Source organism: Podarcis cretensis (genome assembly GCF_951804945.1).
Source record: "Podarcis cretensis genome assembly, chromosome: Z".
In the NCBI taxonomy this organism is placed as follows: Eukaryota; Metazoa; Chordata; class Lepidosauria; order Squamata; family Lacertidae; genus Podarcis; species Podarcis cretensis.
The window spans coordinates 1,785,844-1,807,802 of NC_137184.1; the positions used below are offsets into that span (position 1 = coordinate 1,785,844).

General features: G+C 45.5%; 1 protein-coding gene across 1 annotated transcript in view; it reads left to right on the forward strand.

Annotated features, from left to right (window-relative positions):
• The window catches only part of TTLL11 (tubulin tyrosine ligase like 11), a 77,278-nt gene that overhangs the window by 29,626 nt on the left and 25,693 nt on the right, over positions 1–21,959 (forward strand). The window contains exons 4-6 of the mRNA XM_079962074.1: positions 5,556–6,131; positions 10,480–10,575; positions 14,138–14,256. Of these exons, the coding sequence (XP_079818200.1) occupies positions 5,556–6,131; positions 10,480–10,575; positions 14,138–14,256 (791 nt within the window). The remainder of the gene's footprint in view (positions 1–5,555; positions 6,132–10,479; positions 10,576–14,137; positions 14,257–21,959) is intronic.

Consider the following 21,959-nt stretch of genomic DNA (forward strand, 5'->3'; position numbering starts at 1 on the left):
TGAGCCCAGCTCTGGCCAGGGAGGGCGGGGTATAAAAATTATTATTATTATTATTATTATTATTATTATTATTATTATTAAATCCAGCCCACGGACGGTCTGGGAATCAGCGTGTTTTTACATGAGTAGAATGTGTGCTTTTATTTAAAATGCATCTCTGGGTTATTTGTGGGGCGTAGGAATTCGTTCATCCCCCCCCCTCCAAAATAGAGTCCGGCCCCCCACAAGGTCGGAGGGACAGTGGACTGGCCCCCTGCTGAGAAAGCTAGCTGACTCCTGTTCTACAATATCCTACCCACCCCCTCACACCTGCCTTGGTAGAGGCTTTGATTTGCCTTTCTGGGAAAAATAGGCAGATGGCTGATAAAACACTGGTGCATATGGTCCTCCGTCTGTGTTTGAGGGGAAAGTACTTCTTTGTTACCAAACATGACATTTTACGCCACATTCCTCCCCCCCCCCCTTTATATACTAATGCGGAGATAGTGTAATGAAACTCTGCCTGGAAGCTTCCTGGTGTGGGATATCCTGGGAACTATCTTTTGCTGGTAGTTTGATGGTGCAGCCCCACTTTTCACCCCACCCCTTAATAAAATAATGATTCTGGGTGATTCCCAAGAGCCCACCCCCAGTTAGCACCACTTTCTCAAATATCATGGGGGAAGAAAGTTTGCATTTTGTGGGCTTCTTAGCTTGTAGAAACGGTTAATGAGAGGCGACATGAGAGTAGTTTCCATGCGTGGGGTGGACAAAGCGGACAGAAATAATAATAATAATAATAATAATAATAATAATAATAATAATAATACTACAGTGGTACCTCTGGATGCGAACGGGATCCGTTCTGGAGCCCCGTTCGCATCCTGAAGCGAACGCAACCCGCATCTGCGTGTGCGGGTTGAGATGTGCTGCTTCTGCACATGTGCGTGACGTCATTTTGAACGTCTGCGCATGCGCGAGCGGTGAAACCCGGAAGTAACACGTTCCGTTACTTCCGGGTCGCCGTGGAGCGCGTGAAGCAACTTTAACCCGAAGTATGACTGTAATAATAATTTATTATTTATACCTCACCCATCTGGCTGGGTTTCCCCAGCCACTCTGGGCGGCATCCAACCGAATATTAAAAACAATACAGCGTCAGACATTAAAAACTTCCCTAAACAGGTCCGCCTTCAGTTGTCTTTTAAAAGTAAAATAATTGAAAAAGGTTTTCCTCTCCTCTCGTGACACTAGAATTCACTGACTGCCAGTGAAGCTGAATGTTGGGATATTAGGGGCAGAAGAAAGAAACTCCTTCACACAGCACAGAGTTAAACTATTATGGCACTTGGTCCCACAGGAGGAACCTGTGGCTTTAAAAGAGGACTGGGCACATTCATGGAGGAGGTGGCTATTGATGGCTAGCAGCCACAATGGCTATGCTTTGCCTGCAAGAAGCAGCTGTGGTTCTGAATGCCGATTGCTGGGACCCTCAGGAGGGGGAGGGCACCTGCTTCTGGGTTTCCCGTAGTGGGCATTTGGGTGGCTGCACTAGATGGGTCCTTGGCCTTATCTGGCAGGCTCTTCTTACTTTATTCTATTTATTTCATAAAATTTACAGACCACTCGATTGTAGAAAAAACTTGAGGTTTACAAAAAAGATAAAAGGTACAGGTAAAGGACCCCTGATAGTTAAGTCCAGTTGCGGACAACTCTGCAGTTGCGGCGCTCATCTCGCTTTACAGGCCGACGTTTGTCCGCAGACACTTTTTCCGTGTGATGTGGCCAGCATGACTAAGCCACTTCTGATGAACCAGAGCAGCGCACGGAAACACCGTTTACCTTCCCGCCAGAGCGGTACCTATTTATCTACTTGCACTTAGACGTGCTTTCGAACTGCTAGGTTGGCAGGAGCTGGGACCGAGCAATGGGAGCTCACCCCGTCGCGGGGATTCAAACCACCGACCTTCTGATCATCAAGTCCTAGGCTCTGTGGTTTAACCCACAGCGCCACCCATGTCCCTTACAAAAAAAGATAAAGCAGTGCAATTATCACTAAGAGATTTACAACCATAATTTAAAAGATACAGAAAGTTTAGACGGCAGTAGAATAGATTCAAGCAGATTAAGACTCATACGAACTGTCTAAAATGTGGGTTGCGCTTGTCTAAATAAGAATGCCTTCAGCAGGCACCAAAAGGAATACAGGCAGGGAGTTGCAAAGTGTCAGTGCTGCCACACGAAATGATCAAGTTTTTACAGATGTGCTGTGGGCATTATGTGTCAGGGCCCATTCCCTCAGTTGAAGCGGTCAAGCGGGCAAGGCAGTCCCGTGGGTGAACTGGTCCAAAGTTAAAGGCTTTATATACTCACAGTGACACCTTGGACGCAACCTGGTTCTCATGTGCTTTCGGGGAATGTTCCCTGTGGCTGCTGAAGTAGCCTTAGGTTCCACACCCCTGGATATCATTGCAGAAATGTGTAGTGGCATCCAGTATTCTAAGAACGGCAGCAAATGCTGTTCCCTACAGTTGCCAGCACCCCATGAGTTGCAGTGCCATGCAGTGGATAAGAGTATCTGACTTGGTTTGGGAGACACCTGGGTTTAAAGCCATGCTCTCTGCCTTGAAGGTCACCTTGGGCCTGTCACTGTCTCTCTGCATGCCTGTAGCGATCACACAGGGTCCCTGGACATTTCACCGTCTATTGATCCCTGTGCCACCACTTTATTTCTCGCTGCCGCCACCCAGGCCCCACCTGGTACAATACTGAGTCCAGTCAGGGTTAAATTGGAACAGAAACCTCTGTGTATTTATTGCAGTTTAACAAGCGTGTGGTTTCATAAACGGTATCAGTCAATGACATTCATGGGGTGCCTATCCAGACCTATAACTTCCACTACCTGCTCTCACTCACTAAACCACCTCTCAGATATTTACTTGTCTTCCTAACCCCTAACTGTTCCTGACTACCCACAGACTCTGTCCCAATTCACTCCCACTCCAACCAACCACCCAACTCCCAACAAACTCCTCCCAGAGCTGCTTTTATAGTCCCTCTGACTCCACCCCCTGGGTTCTGATTGGGTAACCTGTTTAACTATTTCACCTCCAGCACTCTCATATGTTAACGTCACAATGACCTACCCCACACGGTGGTTTTGAGGATAAAGTGGGGACGGGTGGAAGAGGCTGAAGCATATACACTCAGTGGTTCCCAAGGTGGGAGTTAACTGCCTCCTAGGAGGCAGTGGGATTACCTGCACGTACGTGTGTGTGTGCTGAGAGGCAAGGGGGTGGCAGAGGGCGATTTAAGACTCCTGCTAAGTGACTTTAAACCAGACATTGGGAAAACGGTATCACTTCATCAAGCCCATCTGTTGCATTGAGAGTTTACTGAACAGTGAAATAAGTTTCTAAAGGTGGTACGCAAGACTAAGCAACAAAGCTGGTATCACTGGACCCAGTTCATCAGTTTCATTGGCTTAATCAAACCAGATAGTTTTAATTGGATTTTGAATAAAAGTGCAATTGATTGTTTGAATTTTATAGTGTTATTATCTTCCCTAGTGTGTTGTGCAAAAGGGACGCAGGTGGCGCTGTGGGTTAAAGCCTGAGCGCCTAGGACTTGCCGATCGAAAGGTCGGCGGTTCGAATCCCTGCGGTGGTGTGCGCTCCCGCTGCTCGGTCCCAGCGCCTGCCAACCTAGCAGTTCGAAAGCACCTCCGGGTGCAAGTAGATAAATAGGGACCGCTTACCAGCGGGAAGGTAAACGGCGTTTCCGTGTGCGGCTCTGGCTCGCCAGAGCAGCGATGTCACGCTGGCCACGTGACCCGGAAGTGTCTCCGGACAGCGCTGGCCCCTGGCCTCTTAAGTGAGATGGGCGCACAACCCCAGAGTCTGTCAAGACTGGCCCGTACGGGCAGGGGTACCTTTACCTTTACCTAGTGTGTTGTGCAAACTGCTGTTCAGAATAATGCTTTCTAAAGAGTAGGGCAGCAGGCCCTGGGGACGAGTTCATGGAGCCAAGTGGGTGGGGGCCTAAGAAAGGTTTGGGAGCTACAGGTCACAGGCATGCTTTATGGGAACAGAGGAGGGGGTCTTCCCAGTGGTGGCTGCTCCCAGACTTTGGGACTCCCTCCCTTGAGAAGCCAGACTGGCTCCCTCCTTGCTGTCCTTCTTGTTCTAACGCTTTATGGGGCTGAATGCTTTCAGTGAAAGGGCTCTTTGTTGGCTGGCATCTGTCTGTCTTGGGAGACAATGGAGTGCCCCTCTGGGGGTGAAGACAAATCTCTGTGTTAGCAGCACCAAAGTGACCTCCCTGGGCAGTAGGGCTGGGCAGTGTGTGTGTGTGTGTGGAGGTCCAGGCTGGGCTGTCCATACGACAAGACCACCCCCTTGACTTTGCTGATGTGGTCCAAAGGAAAGCAAAGCAAGATGTTTGGCACAAGCTTGGCTGCAGGAGTTGCTGGAAGGAGGCGTACAAGGCACCACCCAACCATCTTAGGGACTCTATTCTGGATTTGTGTAGGCTTTACTCGTGAGCCCACAAGGCAGCAGAGGTTTAGGATCAGAGTTTTCTGTCTCCTAGATGGGCTACCTTCCCAGGTTGACAAGCTCCATCTGCCCCTTGGCTACTCTCACCTGCATTAGCTGGCCAGTTGAAGACATTCCTGGAGTGTTTCCGCTGTCACAGCTTCTAGGAGCCACAGGTGAGAGCTGAGAGCAGGGTGGGGACCAAAGGGGGACAAACTGCCCAGAAGGAACATGACATGTCCCCCACCAAAGGTACTACTTGTTGTGCGATTGTGCTTCATTGGACGGGTGCCTTTCGGAATCCACCCCCCTCCAATTTTAAGGGAGCGGCTTATATTTGGGTATTGTTTTTTTCCCCTCCTCCAGTTTTTTAAAGGTGTGGCTTATATTTGGGTGCGGCTTATGTTTGGGCCAATATGTTACACCCCTGGAATGTCAGCCCCGAGTAAGTTGTGGACTTAGTCAGGGAGAGAGGGTAGGTGGGTAGGTAAATTCTCCACCCCCATGTTTTGAGCTGTTCTTTTATCTGTAAGCTGCCTTGAATCCTTGCTGTGGAGAAAGGCTGGGTATGTATGTATGTATGTATTGAATGAATGAAATAATTTATGCCAATCTAGGACAAAGACGTGGGTGGCGCTGTGGGTTAAACTACAGAGCCTAGGACTTGCCGATCAGAAGGTCGGCGGTTTGAATCCCCGCGACGGGGTGAGCTCCTGTTGCTCGGTCCCTGCTCCTGCCAACCTAGCAGTTCAAAAGCATGTCACAGTGCAAGTAGATAAATAGGTACTGCTCTAGCGGGAAGGTAAACGGCGTTTCCGTGCACTGCTCTGGTTCGCCAGAAGCAGCTTACGCATGCTGGCCACATGACCCAGAAGCTGTACGCCGGCTCCCTCGGCAGCCAATAAAGCGAGATGAGCGTCGTAACCCCTGAGTCGGTCACGACTGGACCTAATGGTCAGGGGTCCCTTTACCTTTACCTAGGACAAAGAAGGGATAGGCAAAATGTAACAGACGTTCTTTTGCCTTCTTGCTTCCTTTCAGGTCCAGATGATGAAAGAAACCAACCCCAGGTGGAAGCCCATATTTATTGTGAAACCTGACGGTGGGTGCCAGGGGGACGGAATCTACCTCATTAAAGAGCCCAGCGACATCCAGGTGACGGGGAGCACCCCTTTGCGACCTGCGGTGGTCCAGGAGTACATGTCCAAGCCCTTTCTCATTGACAATCTGAAGTTTGACATCCGCCTTTACGTCCTGCTGAAGTCTCTGGACCCACTGGAGATCTACATTGCCAAAAATGGGCTCTGCCGGTTCTGCACGGAGCCCTACCAGGAGCCGACCCACAAGAACCTCCACCAGGTCTTTATGCATCTGACCAACTACTCCCTCAACATCCACAGCGGGAACTTTGTCCACTCAGACAGCGCCAACACAGGCAGCAAACAGACGTTCTCCAGCATCCTGAACAGGTTGTCCTCCAATGGAGTCAACATCGAGGAGCTCACGGATGAAATCATTTCCCTGGTCATCAAGACTGTTATTGCCATGGTCCCTAACTTGAAAGTTTACTACCAGTCGGATATTCCTGCCGGAAAACCAGGGCCTTCTTGCTTCCAGGTGAGCCAAGAATTAGACTAGAGGGCATCTGAGGGTGCGTAAGAACATAAGAAGTGACCTGCTGGATCAGGCCCAAGGGTCCCCTGCCTGGTGTAGCATCCTCTTCTCTTGGTGGCCATATGCCTCGATTGAGAAAGCTGCAAGCAGAATTCGAGCCCTCTCCCTTCCAGTGGTTTCCAGCAACTGGCATGCAGATCATTGCTGCCTCCAACCATAGAGGCAGAACATAGCCATCATGGCTAGTGGACATTGACAGCTTTGCCTCCTCCATGAATTTGTCCAATCTTCTTTTAAAGCCAGCCAAAGTGGTGGGCATCACTGCCTCCTGTGGAAGTGAGTTCCACAGTTTAATTCTGTAATGTGCGTTTTCTTTTATCTGTCCCAAATGTTCCAAGAAAATCATTTAAGGCTACAGAAGTTCTTGCTGACGTATCCCTCGTCAACAGATACTGCCTTGGTTTGTTCGTTCATTTTCAGACTTGTTATTTTTATAGAGGCTTGTTATTTTCATGCGGACAAGATATAAGAGCATAATCAATTGCCATGATTCGAATCAATACACCCTGTTCAGAATCTATTTGGGGCACATTTTAATGAAATGAAAACCTAAGATGAGCCTGCCATATCAAGCCGCGGGGTGTGGGGTTGCGGCGTTTGGCATCTAGTCCAGAATCCATCTCTCTTTTGTGCATGCGTGCACATACATGTGCAGGCAGAAGGTGGCCAGTTGGTTTTCACACTTTAAAATACTAGGAGAAATAAGAGGATGAGACTCTGATGGGACTGGACCGTGTCTGTTGCCTCTGAGCCACAGGTTGCCTACCTGTGATCTAAATGGTTCAGACCAGCCTCCCTGAGCACGGTGCCCTCCAGATGCACAGCGCTGGCGAGGACTGGTTGTAGCATGAAACATCTGGTGGTGACAACAGGATCAAACAGACCTTGCTGGCAGCTGCAAGCCTCACCACAGTTGCCCAGGTTCCCCTTGGAAAAGTGCCATGGCTGGAAGGCATGCGAAAACAACTAGGGCCAGGAAAAGTTATTGGGGAGGGTCTTGCATATGTTCACCACTTCTGAGCTGCAGCCCCCCCTCTCCTGGTGTGGTTGAGACAAGATTCAGAGTTGGGACTCCATCCCACACTCTTTTAACCACCCTGTTTTTACTGTTAATATTGCAGTTCGATTTATTAATCGCTTTCTAAAGCTGCTGTCTCAAGGTGATCCGCACATAAGATCATTAAAAAGAGTTAAAAGAACAACAGATACATTTGAAACCCCAACAGGTGGACATCCATGGTAAAGAACCATTTATCCAGCTGGTACAGCCTGTTGGAACATAAGTGTCCTCCACTGTTTTTAAGAAGGTTCAGATAGCGCTTGTCTGTTGTATGTTTGGTTGTAAGTTGTTTTGGGTTGCCTTGGGCAAGATAAAAATGTCTAAATAAGTGAATGGATGAAATAATAATATCTCGACAGGAACTCACCATTCTGCAGGACAGGGGCAGCCCCACTAAAAAATGCTGCTCCAGGTTACTGCAGGGAGAGTTCCTGAGATCTTTGGAACTTGCAGGAGAGACTTTACTGCAGGCTGCAATGACCTCTTGGGTGTATAAGGGATAAGGCAAGTAATCTGGCCCTGAGCTGCATAGGGAGTTATATGTCAGCACTAATACTTTGAACTCAGCCTGGTACTTCTCCAGTTCACAGACACAAGGGAACAGCAGTGGGTAAAGGCCACCAGGAGGCTTGGACTGGGTTCCTTGTTTCCAAATTGTGGAAATCCACGCCAAGGTCATCAAGAGACTCTTCCTCTAGACACAAGGCTGTAGTCTTCTGACTACCTCCCTCGCTCGGCTTGCTTAAATCAGAAAATATATTCATTTTCTCTTCTGTTTTCTTCTTCTTGTTTTTGCCAGTGAGGGTCAGGATGAGCTGAAATCTCAGTATCTCCTCCTGACCTTTGCAAAATTGCAGTTCATGCCATCCTGACCAGAAGACAGCTGTGATTATGTGAGCAGGCTGTGTCATTAAAGCCAAGAGGAACTGCCACAGTAACCATTTGCCAATTAGTGTCTCAAAATTTGCAGTCAAAATACTGTACTGCGGAACCCGCCTCTGAGCAATCTCTCTCTCTCCCTCTCCCCTGCCCCTTAGTTTCTCCTTCCACCAGGAAGGCACCTTGTTGTAACCATAGCAAACCTTGCTTTTAGCAATCTATGGTAGCAATCTTTGGTGGGACACTACAGGCAACGACTGATTAATGTGCGGCCAAACCCAGAAGTGACACAAATTTGTCACTTAACACGTCATGAAAAGGGCGGAACGGGTGGGGTGCTCTTATATGAGCTCTGCAGATACAGGTGAAACTCGAAAAATTAGAATATCGTGAAAAAGTTCCTTTATTTCAGTAATTCAACTTAAAAGGTGAAACTAATATATGAGATCGACTCATGACATGCAAAGCGAGATGTGCTTCTACTTCTCAGAGGTCCAATCTTGCTCGATTTGCAATCCTTGTTGTGCTGATTTCCTTGAATATTCTCATTTTCTGAGATTGTTAATTTGGGGTTTTCATCAGCTGTACGCCGTGATCATCGCAATGATAACAAACCAAAGCTTGACATATCTCACTTTGCATGTCACGAGTCTATCTCATATATTAGTTTCACCTTTGAAGTTGAATTAGTGAAATCAATGAACTTTCCCACGATATTCTAATTTTTCAAGTTTCACCTGTATGTGTGGGGGGCCAGGAATGGAAACCCTGTGCAAAATGGCCGCCATCTGTATAGCAGCAGAACAGCCTGCTTGTGCCCTTAGGAGAGGCCTGTTGGTTGCTCTTAGCTGTGCGCTGCCACCACAGTCGGGGGCAGTAAGTGCTTCTGAACGCCAGTTTCTGGCAACCACAGGAGGGGAGAGTAGCTTCACATGTTCAAATTCTGCTTGCAGATTTCCCACAGGCATCTGGTTGGCCAATGTGAGAACAGGATGCTGGACTAGATGGTCCTCGTTTGGCCTGATTCAGCAAATTCTTCTCTTCTTATTTTATTAAAAGCATGGTAGATTCTGGATAGGGTGCATTGATTTGAATCAGGGCAGTTGACTGAGCACTCACATCTTGTCTCTGTGTTAGCTTTGTATCTTGTCAAGTTTGGAAATGAAGAAACAAGCCAAGGTAGTGTAAATCAGCAGTTTAATCAGCAAGTGTATCAAAAAGGCTGGTTCAATGGCCAAACCAAGTTTCATTTCATTCATTTAAATTTATATGCCACTTCACATTTCAGCAGAAAATTTAAGTGGTCTAAAAATCCCTTTACAGAGGAGTCAATACAAGTCATATAATACCATCCGCATTCAAATCAAGCAATACTATATCTCCTACTGCCAACCATAGGAATAATTCCACTTTAAGTGACGTAATTAAATAAATCTCTAGACCATGAATATTAAGCGAAACTAAGAACTACAGAAACAAATCATATGCAAAAGATAAGAATATATCAAAGTACATCAAGATGTGCTATAGTTACAATATATATAATTGTAGAATCATAGACATCTCCATAAATATTCCAAAAACATGTACCATTCTCTGTTTGTGGAATGCTCTCCCCAGTAAGGCTTGCCTGGCGGCTTCATTATACGCCTTTAGGTGCCGGGTGAAAACGTTCCTTTTCAACCATGCCTTGGGCTGATTGACATCCTATATCGTGTCATTTGTTCTTTTTGTTATGTATTTTATGTTTTATCTTGTAATTTTATGCTGTGAACTGCTGGAGATCTTCAGATGAAGGACAGTATACAAATTAAATAAATAAATACAGCTATCTTATTTCATTTATTTATTTAACTAAATGTAGGAAGAAAGCAGTTTACTAAAATATATTACAAAAATAATCTTAAACCCACTTACTGCTTTCCATTGATACTACCCGAGATATATATATATATATATATATTCTTTAAATGGTGCAAATCTGATAATTAACCATATTAGAGTATTTCTTTACATTATGCCAGAACCTCCTCAGCTGGTACCCTCCTGGTGTTTTTAGGCTCCCAACACCTTCCACTTTGGGCTTAATGCTAAGCCACAAACTATCACGGTTTGTTGCTCATGCCAAGAGAAGATTGAGGCAGGAACCAGCTGCCCATTCGGTGGGAATAATTATTAATTACGCGTGATGTGTGAAGGCAGCCATTTTATCCAGCAGAGGCAATGATTCTGTTTAGAGATTAACTGGTTACTCTGGTTCTGGTTGTTCTGGTTCTGAAAATGTTTAATGTCCAGCATAAGGGAGTTTGGAAATGTCTTTTTTTTAAAAAAGCTGTTGTCTCTTGTCTCAAGATTTTAGGGTTTGATATTCTTCTGATGAAAAACCTGAAGCCGATATTGATGGAAGTCAATGCTAACCCCAGCATGAGAACTGAACATGAGAAAGAGGTGAGTCCTTCAGCCTCAGCCAGGCTACTTTAGAGACTTTTTTCTGAAAGGCAGAAGTTGGCTGTGGACTTCAACAGCTCCTGCCTTCCCTCAGGGTGCCACCTCGCTTCCTTCCTCAAAATAATAATAATAATAATAATAATAATAATAATAATAATAATAATAATTTTATTTATACCCCACCCTCCCCAGCCAAGACCGGGTTCAGGGTGGCTAACACCAGGTAAAAACAATTGATTAAAATACAACTTAAAAACAAGATTAAGTACAACATTAATTAAGTACTCCTTTCAGTAGAAACTCAAATCAACAACTTTTTGGGGATGAAAACATCAAATCTTCACCAAGGCCAACTATCCAGACTGGTCCTACGTGGGCCAGAAAAAAGCCAGGGAAGTCCCCAAATAGGAGTTCCATCACAGAAGGAAAAAGGAAAGAAAGAGGGGAAGGGAATCAAGTCGATCCCAAGCCAAAGGCCAGGCGGAACAACTCTGTCTTACAGGCCCTGTGGAAAGAAATCAGATCCTGCAGGGCCCTGGTCTCATGAGACAGAATGTTCCACCAGACCGGGGCCAGTGTTGAAAAGGCCCTGGCTCTGGTTGAGGCTAATCCAACTTCCTTAGGGCCCAGGACCTCGAGGGTGTTGCTATTTATGGACCTTAAGGTCCTCTGTGGGACATACCAGGATAGGCGGTCCTGTAGGTATGATAACAATAGCAGTAATAATAATAAAATTTATTTATACCCTGCCCTCCCCCGGCCAGGGCTGGGCTCAGGGCGGCTAACACTGAATATAAATTACGATAAAACGTAATAGAAAAAAGAAAAAAAACCCAGTTAATCAAAATACAGCTTAAAATATGGCTTAAAATGCAGACTCATTTTAGTAGTAGGCAATAAATCAAGACCATAAAGGGAAGAAACATCAGATATTCACCTGAGCCAGCTATCTATTCTGGTCCTACATGGGCCAGCAAAAAAGCCAAGGGAAAATTTATATACCAAATCCCATATAAGGGGTTAAAGTGAGTCCAAGGCGAAGGCCAGGCAGAACAGCTTCATCTTGCAGGCCCTGCGGAAAGATGTCAAATCCCGCAGGGCCCTGGTCTCTTGTGGGAGAGCGTTCCACCAAGTCGGGGCCAGTGCCGAAAAGGCCATGACCAATCTAACCTCCTTGAGGACCTCCAAAGTGTTGTTATTTATGGACCTTAAGGTCCTCCTCAGGGCATACCAGTAGAGGTGGTCCCGTAGGTACGAGGGTCCTAGGCCGCATAGGCCTTTAAAAGTCAAAAATGCACCTCCTCTCCTTCCAGGTAGCTTTGGTTTTAACCCTAAGGGCTAAACTCCAGACCAGATGTTGCAGATCTGCAGCTGGATTTCCTGCCTCTTCTCTTCAAAGCAGTCATGTGATGTTGGAGGGGAGATGGGACGGGGGAAGGTGGGTTCAGTTGGATGGTTTCCCCCAAAAGGAAAGATAAGGACTTGGAAATTTGCAACCTGATCTCTTTTGGGTTTCTCTTTGGAACAGGGGGTGGGAGGATTTGCACTGAGAAGGGGGTGCTGTGGTCCCAATCCAGTTTGCTCCCCGCAGCTGCTTTTAAATGGTAACTTAGAGAGGTTGGGGGAGGGATCTGGTTTACAGATCTCTATCCCACCTGATTTGGACTCATAGGTTCTGAACCACAACTTGTAAGTGAAGCCCTGACTATGCAGAACTGCACCCACACTTAGGGAAGACCTTTCTGGAATTCTCACACAGGGGAGAGGCACCTGGGGTCTCCTAAGTTGTTATCTTCATGCAATAGATAGAATTGTAGAGTTGGAAGGGGCCAACTAAGGATGGCTAACCAATCTCAGTTTCAAAGCCTCCAGTGCAGTAGAGTCCATCACCTTCTGAGGTAGTCTGTTCTTTCCATCAGAAAATTCTTCCTAATGTTTAGTTGGACCCATGTAATTTGTAATTTGGACCCATGATTTGGTCCTCCCTTCTGGAGCAGGAGAAAACAAGCTGTCTCTTATCTTCCATGTGGCACTGTGACAGCCCTTCAGATATTTTATGATGGCTATCCTATCAGTCTTCTCAGTAGCAACTGAAGAGGGTTTCTTTCATTCGTTTAATTCTCCCAGGCCTTTTAAATGCACCTTTGATGTTTGCAGGTTTTTTAATTATCATTTTTGAACGCTTTATGGGATTGCACTTGCATTGTGTGTGGGGTGGTGATTCTTTTTTTAAAAAAAAAAAGTTTGTAAGCTGTGTTAGGAACTTCGTCATGGAAGATCTGGCATTTTGTTGATTTTAAATATTCCTGCGCTGCCGTACAACCAATGGAGCGATTCACCGTAAAACCATGCCATAAAATAAAATTTCAAAACCATTTGCAGGAAGAGAGGCAAGAGCAGATTGGAGGCAGCAGCTTTTAAAAACTTTTAAAAGCCCGGAGAATATAAATTCCTCAAACAATAAATATCCATCCTCTATGTCTTTTGCTTCTGTCTTCCTTCCCCATCATTCTTCTTTTTTAATAAATAAATAAATTGTAACCTCATTGGGACAGTGGTGTGCAGCTATATTGATCAGAATATAGAACCTTTGGGGATTTACTACTGTTAATGTTGGGATTCCTGCTAACTTTGTATTCTTTTGAAGTGGTTCAAAGTCTGCTGGATGAAATCCCACATGTTAAATGCAAACCGCTCCGTGTGCTGGCTTTGGAAAGCTAGCGATGCTTGAGCGAGATCTTGGGTGGCTCTGCGAGATCTTGCAAGAGTATCCCAGAACTGGGCCTTGTCTCCCCAGCAAGGCTGAGAGCTTGAAATCTCTTTTGGTGCCAGGGAAACAAACCCATGAGCGTGAAAATAACTTTGAAGCTCACTGCCTTGCTTGCAGAATTTCAGCCAGCCAGCCAGCCGGCCAGCCTGCCTTCAACTGCATATGGTTGAATTCACACAAGTTAAATGCAATCATATTGTACTGCCTGCCCCAGCTCTCGCACTGCGCTCCTGGCAAGGAAGAAAATGGCCAGAGTGCAATCTATACAGGCTGTAACCAGCCAGGAAAGTGGTTGAATAGATCTAGTACAATGGATCAGCTACACCCAGGGAAATTATTCACCTATTGCATAAAAGGTTGGATTTTTCTGGGCTCTGCAAAACACCACACACACACACACACACACACACACACACGAAGTTGAACAGGAGAAATAAGAGACAAGCAGCTTTTGCTCACAGTTGTGCAGAAGCTCCATAAAAGTGTATGAACAAAGCATGCGTGTTTCCAGCACGGAAGTAGCCTAAGGATGTCTAATACAGAGCAGTGAGTGCGCCTCTGTTGTGTGTTTGTTTTTGTAGGCTTGGAGCAAAGCAACGCTGTAGACCATGGCTGGGGAAACTCTGGCCCACCAGAAGCTATTGGACTCCAGTTCCCATCAGCCTCAGCCAGCTTCATGGTCAGGGATGAAGGAAGTTGTAGTCCAAGAGCATGTGGGAATCCACAGGTTTCCCCATACCCGATATAGGGAGAATTTTTGTCATTCATCAGTGTATGCTATTTGAATCCAAGGTTTCTCCGGGAGTCACTGAGTACATCCGAAGCCCTGTCGATGAGGCAGTCAAAGTCTCTGTCATCCGGGACACCCTTCGGTTAGTGGACCCACGCAAGAAAAGGAAGGAAAAGACATTGTAAGTGTGTACTGATTTCATGTCCATTATCAGATTGTATGTCTGTTATTCGCGGAAGGGAGTTGCTTTCTCATATTAGAGTTCAGTGACCAGGCAGTCAAAATTCTGCATCAAGAGCAGCTGGATTCTGCAACCTGCACAAATGACCTTCTCTGTTCCCTTTGCTGCTTTGCATAATACATCCCAGTTCCGATTTTAGCAGGCCTTGCACACTGACTTTCAAGCATATCTCTGCAATCATAATGGTTAGTAACTTTATTTTTAATGGAAACATGAAATTCATTGGGAGTCTGCAGACACCTCCAATTCTGTTGCCCCCTTCCTCCACGCTAGTGTCCCCTAAGGTGTGAAATACATACCATAGCTGTCAACCGTCCCCTATTTGGTGGGAAAGTCCCTTATCCCAGCGCTGTGTCCCGCTGCTGTCCCTTATTGATGATGTCCCTTAAATTTCCCGGGTTTCAAAGGAAGCAGCTCCTCTCCCTCCCTCCCTGCCGGCCAGGGAGGAGGGAGGCTCCAACTGTGTTGCTTGGCTGCGTTGCTCACCCAATAAGGAGTCTGAGAACGACTGGGGGGTGGAGCTTGCATGCCTTGTGCCGATCAAATCGGCCACATTGCCTTGGGACTCACCTTTGCTCAGCGCTTCCCAGCAGAGAGGTGACGGTGATTTTCCTTGCTGCATCCCCTTTTCTGGGTTGCTGCGCTGTGGGAACCACCACTTGAGGCTTCGTTTGGCTGCTGGCTGGGCTTTCTGCCTTAGGCTTGGGGGGGCTCAGAAGTTGAACATACCTGTGCTCTGAAAATCCCTTATTTTGGCTGCTGATCCCTTATTTTCGAGGCTGCTGGTCTCTTATTTTCAAATCTGTAAGTTGACAGCTGTGATACATACAAAGCTACTATACGTATTATTGCTGTGAGCTTTACGTGGGGCTTCAATTGGTCTTAAAAGCAGCAGCCGGGTTGCTCACCGGTGCAAGGTGGTTTGAGCATATTACACCAATCCTGGCCCAACTGCACTGGCTGACAGTTTTTGGGCCCAATTCAAAGTGCTGGTTTTGACCTATAAAACCTTAAACAGCTCAGGACTGCAGTACCTCAAGGACTGCCTTTGTGTGCCTCTTCCATGAGAGGTCCAGAGGGTGGCAACTTGAGAAAGGGGCCTTTTCTGGGGTGGCTCCATGTTTGTGGAATTGCTCACCCCAAGGAGGCTTGCCTGGAGCCTTCACTACATACCTTGAGGTGCCAGGAAAAGCAGCTCTATAACCAGGCCTATGGCCTTTAACTATCTCTGGCTTTTAAAAGTGGGTGGGATGTTTTAAATGCATTTTTTTTCTCTCTCTCTCTCTGCCTGCCTTGGTCTTAATATATCTATGTGGGGTTGTTTTTGCAAGTTGCTTTGGGTTGCTTTGGGCAAGATACAGCGACTAACAATGAATAATAATAATAATAATAATAATAGCAGCACCTGCATTTCAGAATGTACCGTTATGCTGTTGCTCGGGAGAAAAGGGATAGGCAAAGGAGCTGGTTCCTTCTGCAACCCTCCACTGAAATGTTTGGCGGAATGAACTCTTATCTGCCACAGCAGTAGCCTTCCTTTGGTTGCAGTATTGAAATGGCTGTATGGGAGAAGGTATGCAATGTTGGTTTGAAATTCACAGCATGTTATACACCGAAAGAAAATTATTTGAAAAGGATGTACAGGTGTTGTTTATCTCCTAGCAGACATGCTAAGATGTATAAATCAAAACAAATTTGTGCTGGAAATGTAAAGAAAAGGAAGGTAATTTCTACCATATGTGGTGGTCCTGTAAGAGAACAAAAGCTTTCTGAGAAATTGTTTATAATGAATGGAAGAAAGTGTTTAAAATAACTTTTAGTAAAAAAAGCTAGAAACTTTTCTTTTAAGGACAGTGAGTACAGAAACAACAACAACAAAAACAACAACAAAAATTGGATTTTTATACCACCCTATACCCAGAGGTCTCAGGGAGGTTCACAGAAAAAAATCAAAACATAAAACCACAAAATATATACCGGTAATCAAAATAAAAACAACAACCCAATAACTCCCCCCAAAAACCCACACTTTAAACTCTGAAGAAGCTTAGAAATTTGTTTATGAATGCTACAACCGTAGCTCAAATGGTATTTGTCCAGAGATGGAAAGGGGAAGCTACTCTAACTAACTAAGTGTGCCTGATTAAATTGATGGATTATACTGAAATGGCAAAATTAGTGCAAAGAAACCAAGAGGAGAGAAAATATTAAGAAGTGGAGAATATTTGTGGAATATGTGAAAAACCATGGTATGCAACTAAGTGCATTGGTAGGGTCAACTTAAATCAAGCAGTTAAAAGTATTCTCAAGATTAATTGTAGAATATTTCAAAAATGGATTAAAGTGGAAAATGCATGGTTAAAAATTTAAATAAGAGAAGAAACCATAAAAGTGGGGGAGGGAAATCTGATATGTATTTGTATTGGAAATACAAGATGGTAAGATGTGTATCTGTAAATTCTTGAAAATTGAAAACAAAACTTACATTAAAGGGCTGCAAATGGCCAGCTCTTTAGATGATTTTTTTTAAAGCATCAGTTTTGCTGTAGAGATTGTTTTGCGGTCCAGCTCCCCTCCTTCCTTGCCACTCCTTCCACCCATGATACATTTTCATTATACTCGCTCCAGCTAATATTAGAACCAAGAGTCTTTAGTAATTTGCACTTTCTGTTCTACATATTTTTGACTCTTGAAATCCCGCAGCAACACATTTGCATACCCATTCAGTTTAAAGGCCTGACTGCAGGCTGGTGAGGAATTGCTCCTCTCATCCTGGCTAAAATGTGTGAAAATTGCATGTAGACATTACTCCCTTGCTTGGGGCAGGGGGGTGGGGAATAAACTCAGGCAGCCCTTGTAAAATCCTCTGCAATTCAGAGGCGAGCAGGCACCAGGCAGTCTTGGGTAGAACTCAACAGACCATACAAAGTGAAATGTCATCCTTCCAGAAATAGCTGCCAAGAGAAGCATCTCTCTTTCTGGGTGCCCTGCTAAGGCAAACTGGTTGCAGGCCAATTACTGTGTATATTTCATGCTGGTGCAGCAAAGCCCACCCCAGCTTGCAGCTTGCCCCCCCCCCCCCCCCCCAGTATCAAACACACGTATGAAGATCAAAGTCTAGCGTCTCATCTCCCACCATGCCCAGGCAGATGCCTCTTGGGAAGCCCACGAGCAGGGCATGAGTTCAAGAGACGCCCCCCCCTCTGTCCTCCTTAGTGTTAAGGACATAAGCAGAGGCTGCTGGATCAGGCCAGTGGCTCGTCTAGTCCAGCCCCTTGTTCTCTCAGTGGCCAACCAGATGCCTTTTCTGGGAAGCACACAGGCATTGCATGAGCCACAGAATTACTCAGCACCCCACCCTCCACTGTGATAAGAATTTTAAGGTCTTAAGAAGGTAAAGGGACCCCTGACCATTTGGTCCAGTCGTGACCATCTCACTTTATTGGCCGAGGGAGCCAGCATACAGCTTCCGGGTCATGTGGCTAGCATGACTAAGCCGCTTCTGGCGAACCAGAGCAGCGCACAGAAACACCGTTTACCTTCCCGCCGGAGCGGTACCTATTTATCTACTTGCACTTTGACGTGCTTTCAAACTGTTAGGTGGGCGGGATTTAAGGTCTTAGATATGTAATAAATGTTCATAAATCTACCAAGCAAACACATACATAAATATATAAACCACATGTCTGAAAACCCCACAGAAAAAAAGTCCTGAACAAATTGACCTCAATTATTTCTCTGCAAGGTCAAAGTGGGAAACCTCCCCATTGTCTTTTTCCTTCACAAATCCTGTCCTAAGGGCACATTTAAGATATGAATAGGGTGTGGGCCTTTGACCTGGCCCAGGAACTAAGTATTTATCACTACAAAAGACTGGCCAGGCTCCCCAGGCAATCCAATCTAGTAAGCAGGGTATCCAATCAAATAACCTGCCAGACAGTAGAAAAACAACATTCAAATTTCTGTTTTAGACCACCTTTTCTGTGATGTAGGTATCTGGGGGGTGGTCTTAGGTTACACCCCTTCTGTGATGTATGTATGATGTACGGAGGGGTGGTCTTGAGCTCCAGGGCAGGGAATTTAAAATGTCTATATAAGGCCTTGTGCGCCATTGTTCTGGGTTCCTCCTCCCTCCTGCGTGTGGTGAGTGAGGACCCTGTTGCAGCAGATCAATAAAGATCAGGTTTACTAGCTGCTTTGCTTCTCAATATTCTCTTGTTGGCCTCTGTTATTTTCTCCTACCAATAGGGAACCTATGTAAGGACTCTATATGGGCTCTTGGGTACCCCATAAGGGAAAAAGGGCAGATTTTTGTTAACAACGCCACCCAGGTGGCTTCCAGCAGCTGCCATCTGGAAGCTTTCCTGCCTTTGACTTGTGAAGATCGAATGTAGTCACTGACAGCCTTCTCCATGCATTTGTCTACTCTGCATTTGAAGCCATTCATGTTGGTGTCCAACACTGCTTCCTACTGGAGTGAGTTCCACAGATTAACTATGTGCTAAGAGAAGAAGGAAGCTAGAGAGTTCCAGAAAGACATTTACTTCTGCTTCATTGACTATGCAAAAGCCTTTGACTGTGTCGACCATGGCAAACTATGGCAAGTTCTTAAAGAAATGGGAGTGCCTGATCACCTCATCTGTCTCCTGAGAAATCTCTATGTGGGACAAGAAGCTACAGTTAGAACTGGATATGGAACAACTGATTGGTTCAAAATTGGGAAAGGAGTACGACAAGGCTGCATTTTGTCTCCCTGCTTATTTAACTTATATGCAGAATTCATCATGCGAAAGGCTGGGCTGGATGAATCCCTAGCCGGAATTAAGATTGCCGGAAGAAATATCAACAACCTCAGATATGCAGATGACACAACCTTGATGGCAGAAAGTGAGGAGGAATTAAAGAACCTTTTATTGAAAGAGGAGAGTGCAAAATATGGTCTGAAGCTCAACATCAAAAAAACGAAGATCATGGCTACTGGTCCCATCACCTACTGGCAAATAGAAGGGGAAGAAATGGAGGCAGTGAGAGATTTTACTTTCTTGGGCTCCATGATCACTGCAGATGGTGACAGCAGCCACGAAATTAAAAGACGTCTGCTTCTTGGGAGAAGGGCAATGACAGGCCTAGACAGCATCTTGAGAAGTAGAGACATCACATTGCCAACAAAGGTCCGTATAGTTAAAGCTATGGTTTTCCCAGTAGTGATGTATGGAAGTGAGAGCTGGACCATAAAGAAGGCTGATCGCCGAAGAATTGATGCTTTTGAATTATGGTGCTGGAGGAGACTCTTGAGAGTCCCATGGACTGCAAGAAGATCAAACCTCTCCATTCTGAAGGAAATCAGCCCTGAGTGCTCACTGGAAGGACAGATTGTTAAGCTGAGGCTCCAGTACTTTGGCCACCTCATGAGAAGAGAAGACTCCCTGGAGAAGACCCTGATGTTGGGAAAGATGGAGGGCACAAGGAGAAGGGGGCGACAGAGGACGAGATGGTTGGATAGTGTTTTCGAGGTTACCAGCATGAGTCTGACCAAGCTGCGGGGGGCAGTGGAGGACAGGAGTGCCTGGCGTTCTCTGGTCCATGGGGTCACGAAGAGTCGGACACGACTAAACGACTAAACAACAACAACAAGAGAAGAAGGACTTCCTTTTATCTGTGCTGAATCTTCCAGCATTCAATTTCATTGGTGGTCCACGAGTTCCACTGTGGTGAGAGAGGGATAAAGGCCACTGTTGCAGGGAAGGTGAGTACAGGTTAGGTCAGAAAGGACAACCTAGCAAACTTGGAGGTTCCTCTCTTGATCTTCTCCAGGGCAAGATGAGTTGCATCTCAACGCTTCCAGCAAAAAAATCCCTTTGTACTGTTTCTTTGACCAAAATCTCCCGCCCTGCCCACCCCCAATGATTTTTCTATTCTGGGGAATAGATACAGATTTTAGAGTCTGTTTTCCTTGGTCTAATAAAGTCCTGTGGCCTGTGTTGACATTGATACGCCACTATCCAGTAGGTGAAGCTATCTGTGTGTGGATAGATTTGATTTGCCACTAATTGCCTCCTCAATTAAAACAAATGAAGCATCAGAATGAAAGTAAGGATTTTAAAGATACCACCCCTAAAGCTTTTCAGAGTCCTGAGAAATTAATGGCTCAGAGAAACATTCTGATGCCCTTTATAGAAGCTGCATATTGTTCCCTGGCGATGTTTATCTTTTACATTGAGTTAATAATGCCCTGCTTTGATTCCCCCCCCCCCCCAATTGCACCATGCATCTCAATTCTCTCTGAAAGTGCTTCCAGATCTGTCAGGAGCTGCAGTGTGATTTATTTTTGGATCACCAATAAGGGATGTAGGAATGAGAACTCGTGCGGAGAAAGTGAATAGGAATTCCCCCCCTCCCCCTTGCATAATAGTAGAACTCTGGGTTATCCGACTAGCTGAATGTTGGAAGGTGTAGGGAAGGTAAGCAGTGGAATTCAGGATATAGTGATGGGTCACCAACCTGGACAACTGTGTCATAAACAAAATCTGCCCTTTTTCCCTTATGGGGTACCCAAGAGCCCATATAGAGTCCTTACATAGGTTCCCTATTGGTAGGAGAAAATAACAGAGGCTAACCAGAGAATACTGAGAAGCAAAGCAGCTAGTAAGCCTGATCTTTATTGATCTGTTGCAACAGGGTGCTCGCCTCACACGTAGGAAAGGAGGAGGAACCTAGAACAATGGCGCGCAAGGCATTATATAGACTTTTAAAATTGCCCACCCTGCTAACCTGATCCAAAACACCCACCCACCCCACTCACACACGAAAACAAAGATCACCACAGCCAATCACAAACAAACAATCACACCCTAGGCCAACCCCAAACTCTCTCACCACCAAAGGAACACAAGTGAACAACACAAACAACGCTGACACCAAACTCTACATACATTAAGCATAATAGAAACACCACCACCTGACCCCACTCCCATCCATTTTCCCTCCCTCCACCCCCTTTCTTTTTCCTTTTTTTTCTTTTTTTCTTTTCTTCTCCCCCTAATGCCTCAACAAATGAAATGGATTTGTAAAAATGTTACATGGGGAAAAAAAAATACGAGGCATTACACTTCTGTAAAACAAGAAAATCCTAAATAAAATATTAAAAAGAAAAAATGCCCACCCTGGAGTCCAAGACCACCCCTCCATACATCATACATACATCACGGAAGGGGTGGAGCTCAAGACCACTTCCCAGACACATCATACATACATTACAGAAAGGGCTGTCTACAGCAGAAATCTGAGTGCTTTGTTTACCTCCCGTGTGCCAGGTTACCTGGTTAATGGTTGGATTGCCTGGGGAGCCTGTCCAGTCTTTTGTAATGATAAATACTTAGTTCCTAAGCCAGGTCACAGCTCACACCCTATTCATATCTTAAATGTGCCCTTAAGACAGGATTTGTGAAGGAAAAGACAATGGGGAGGCTTTTCCATTTTCCTCTGACCTTTCAGAGAAAACATTTGCTCAGTTTGGGAATCAAATGGTTTCAGGTCGGTCTTCCTGTGCTGATCTATGTACGTGCTTGGTTGGTACACTTATGAACATTTAACATATACCTAAAACCTCAAAATTCCAATCACACACCCCACCATCCCAGGGA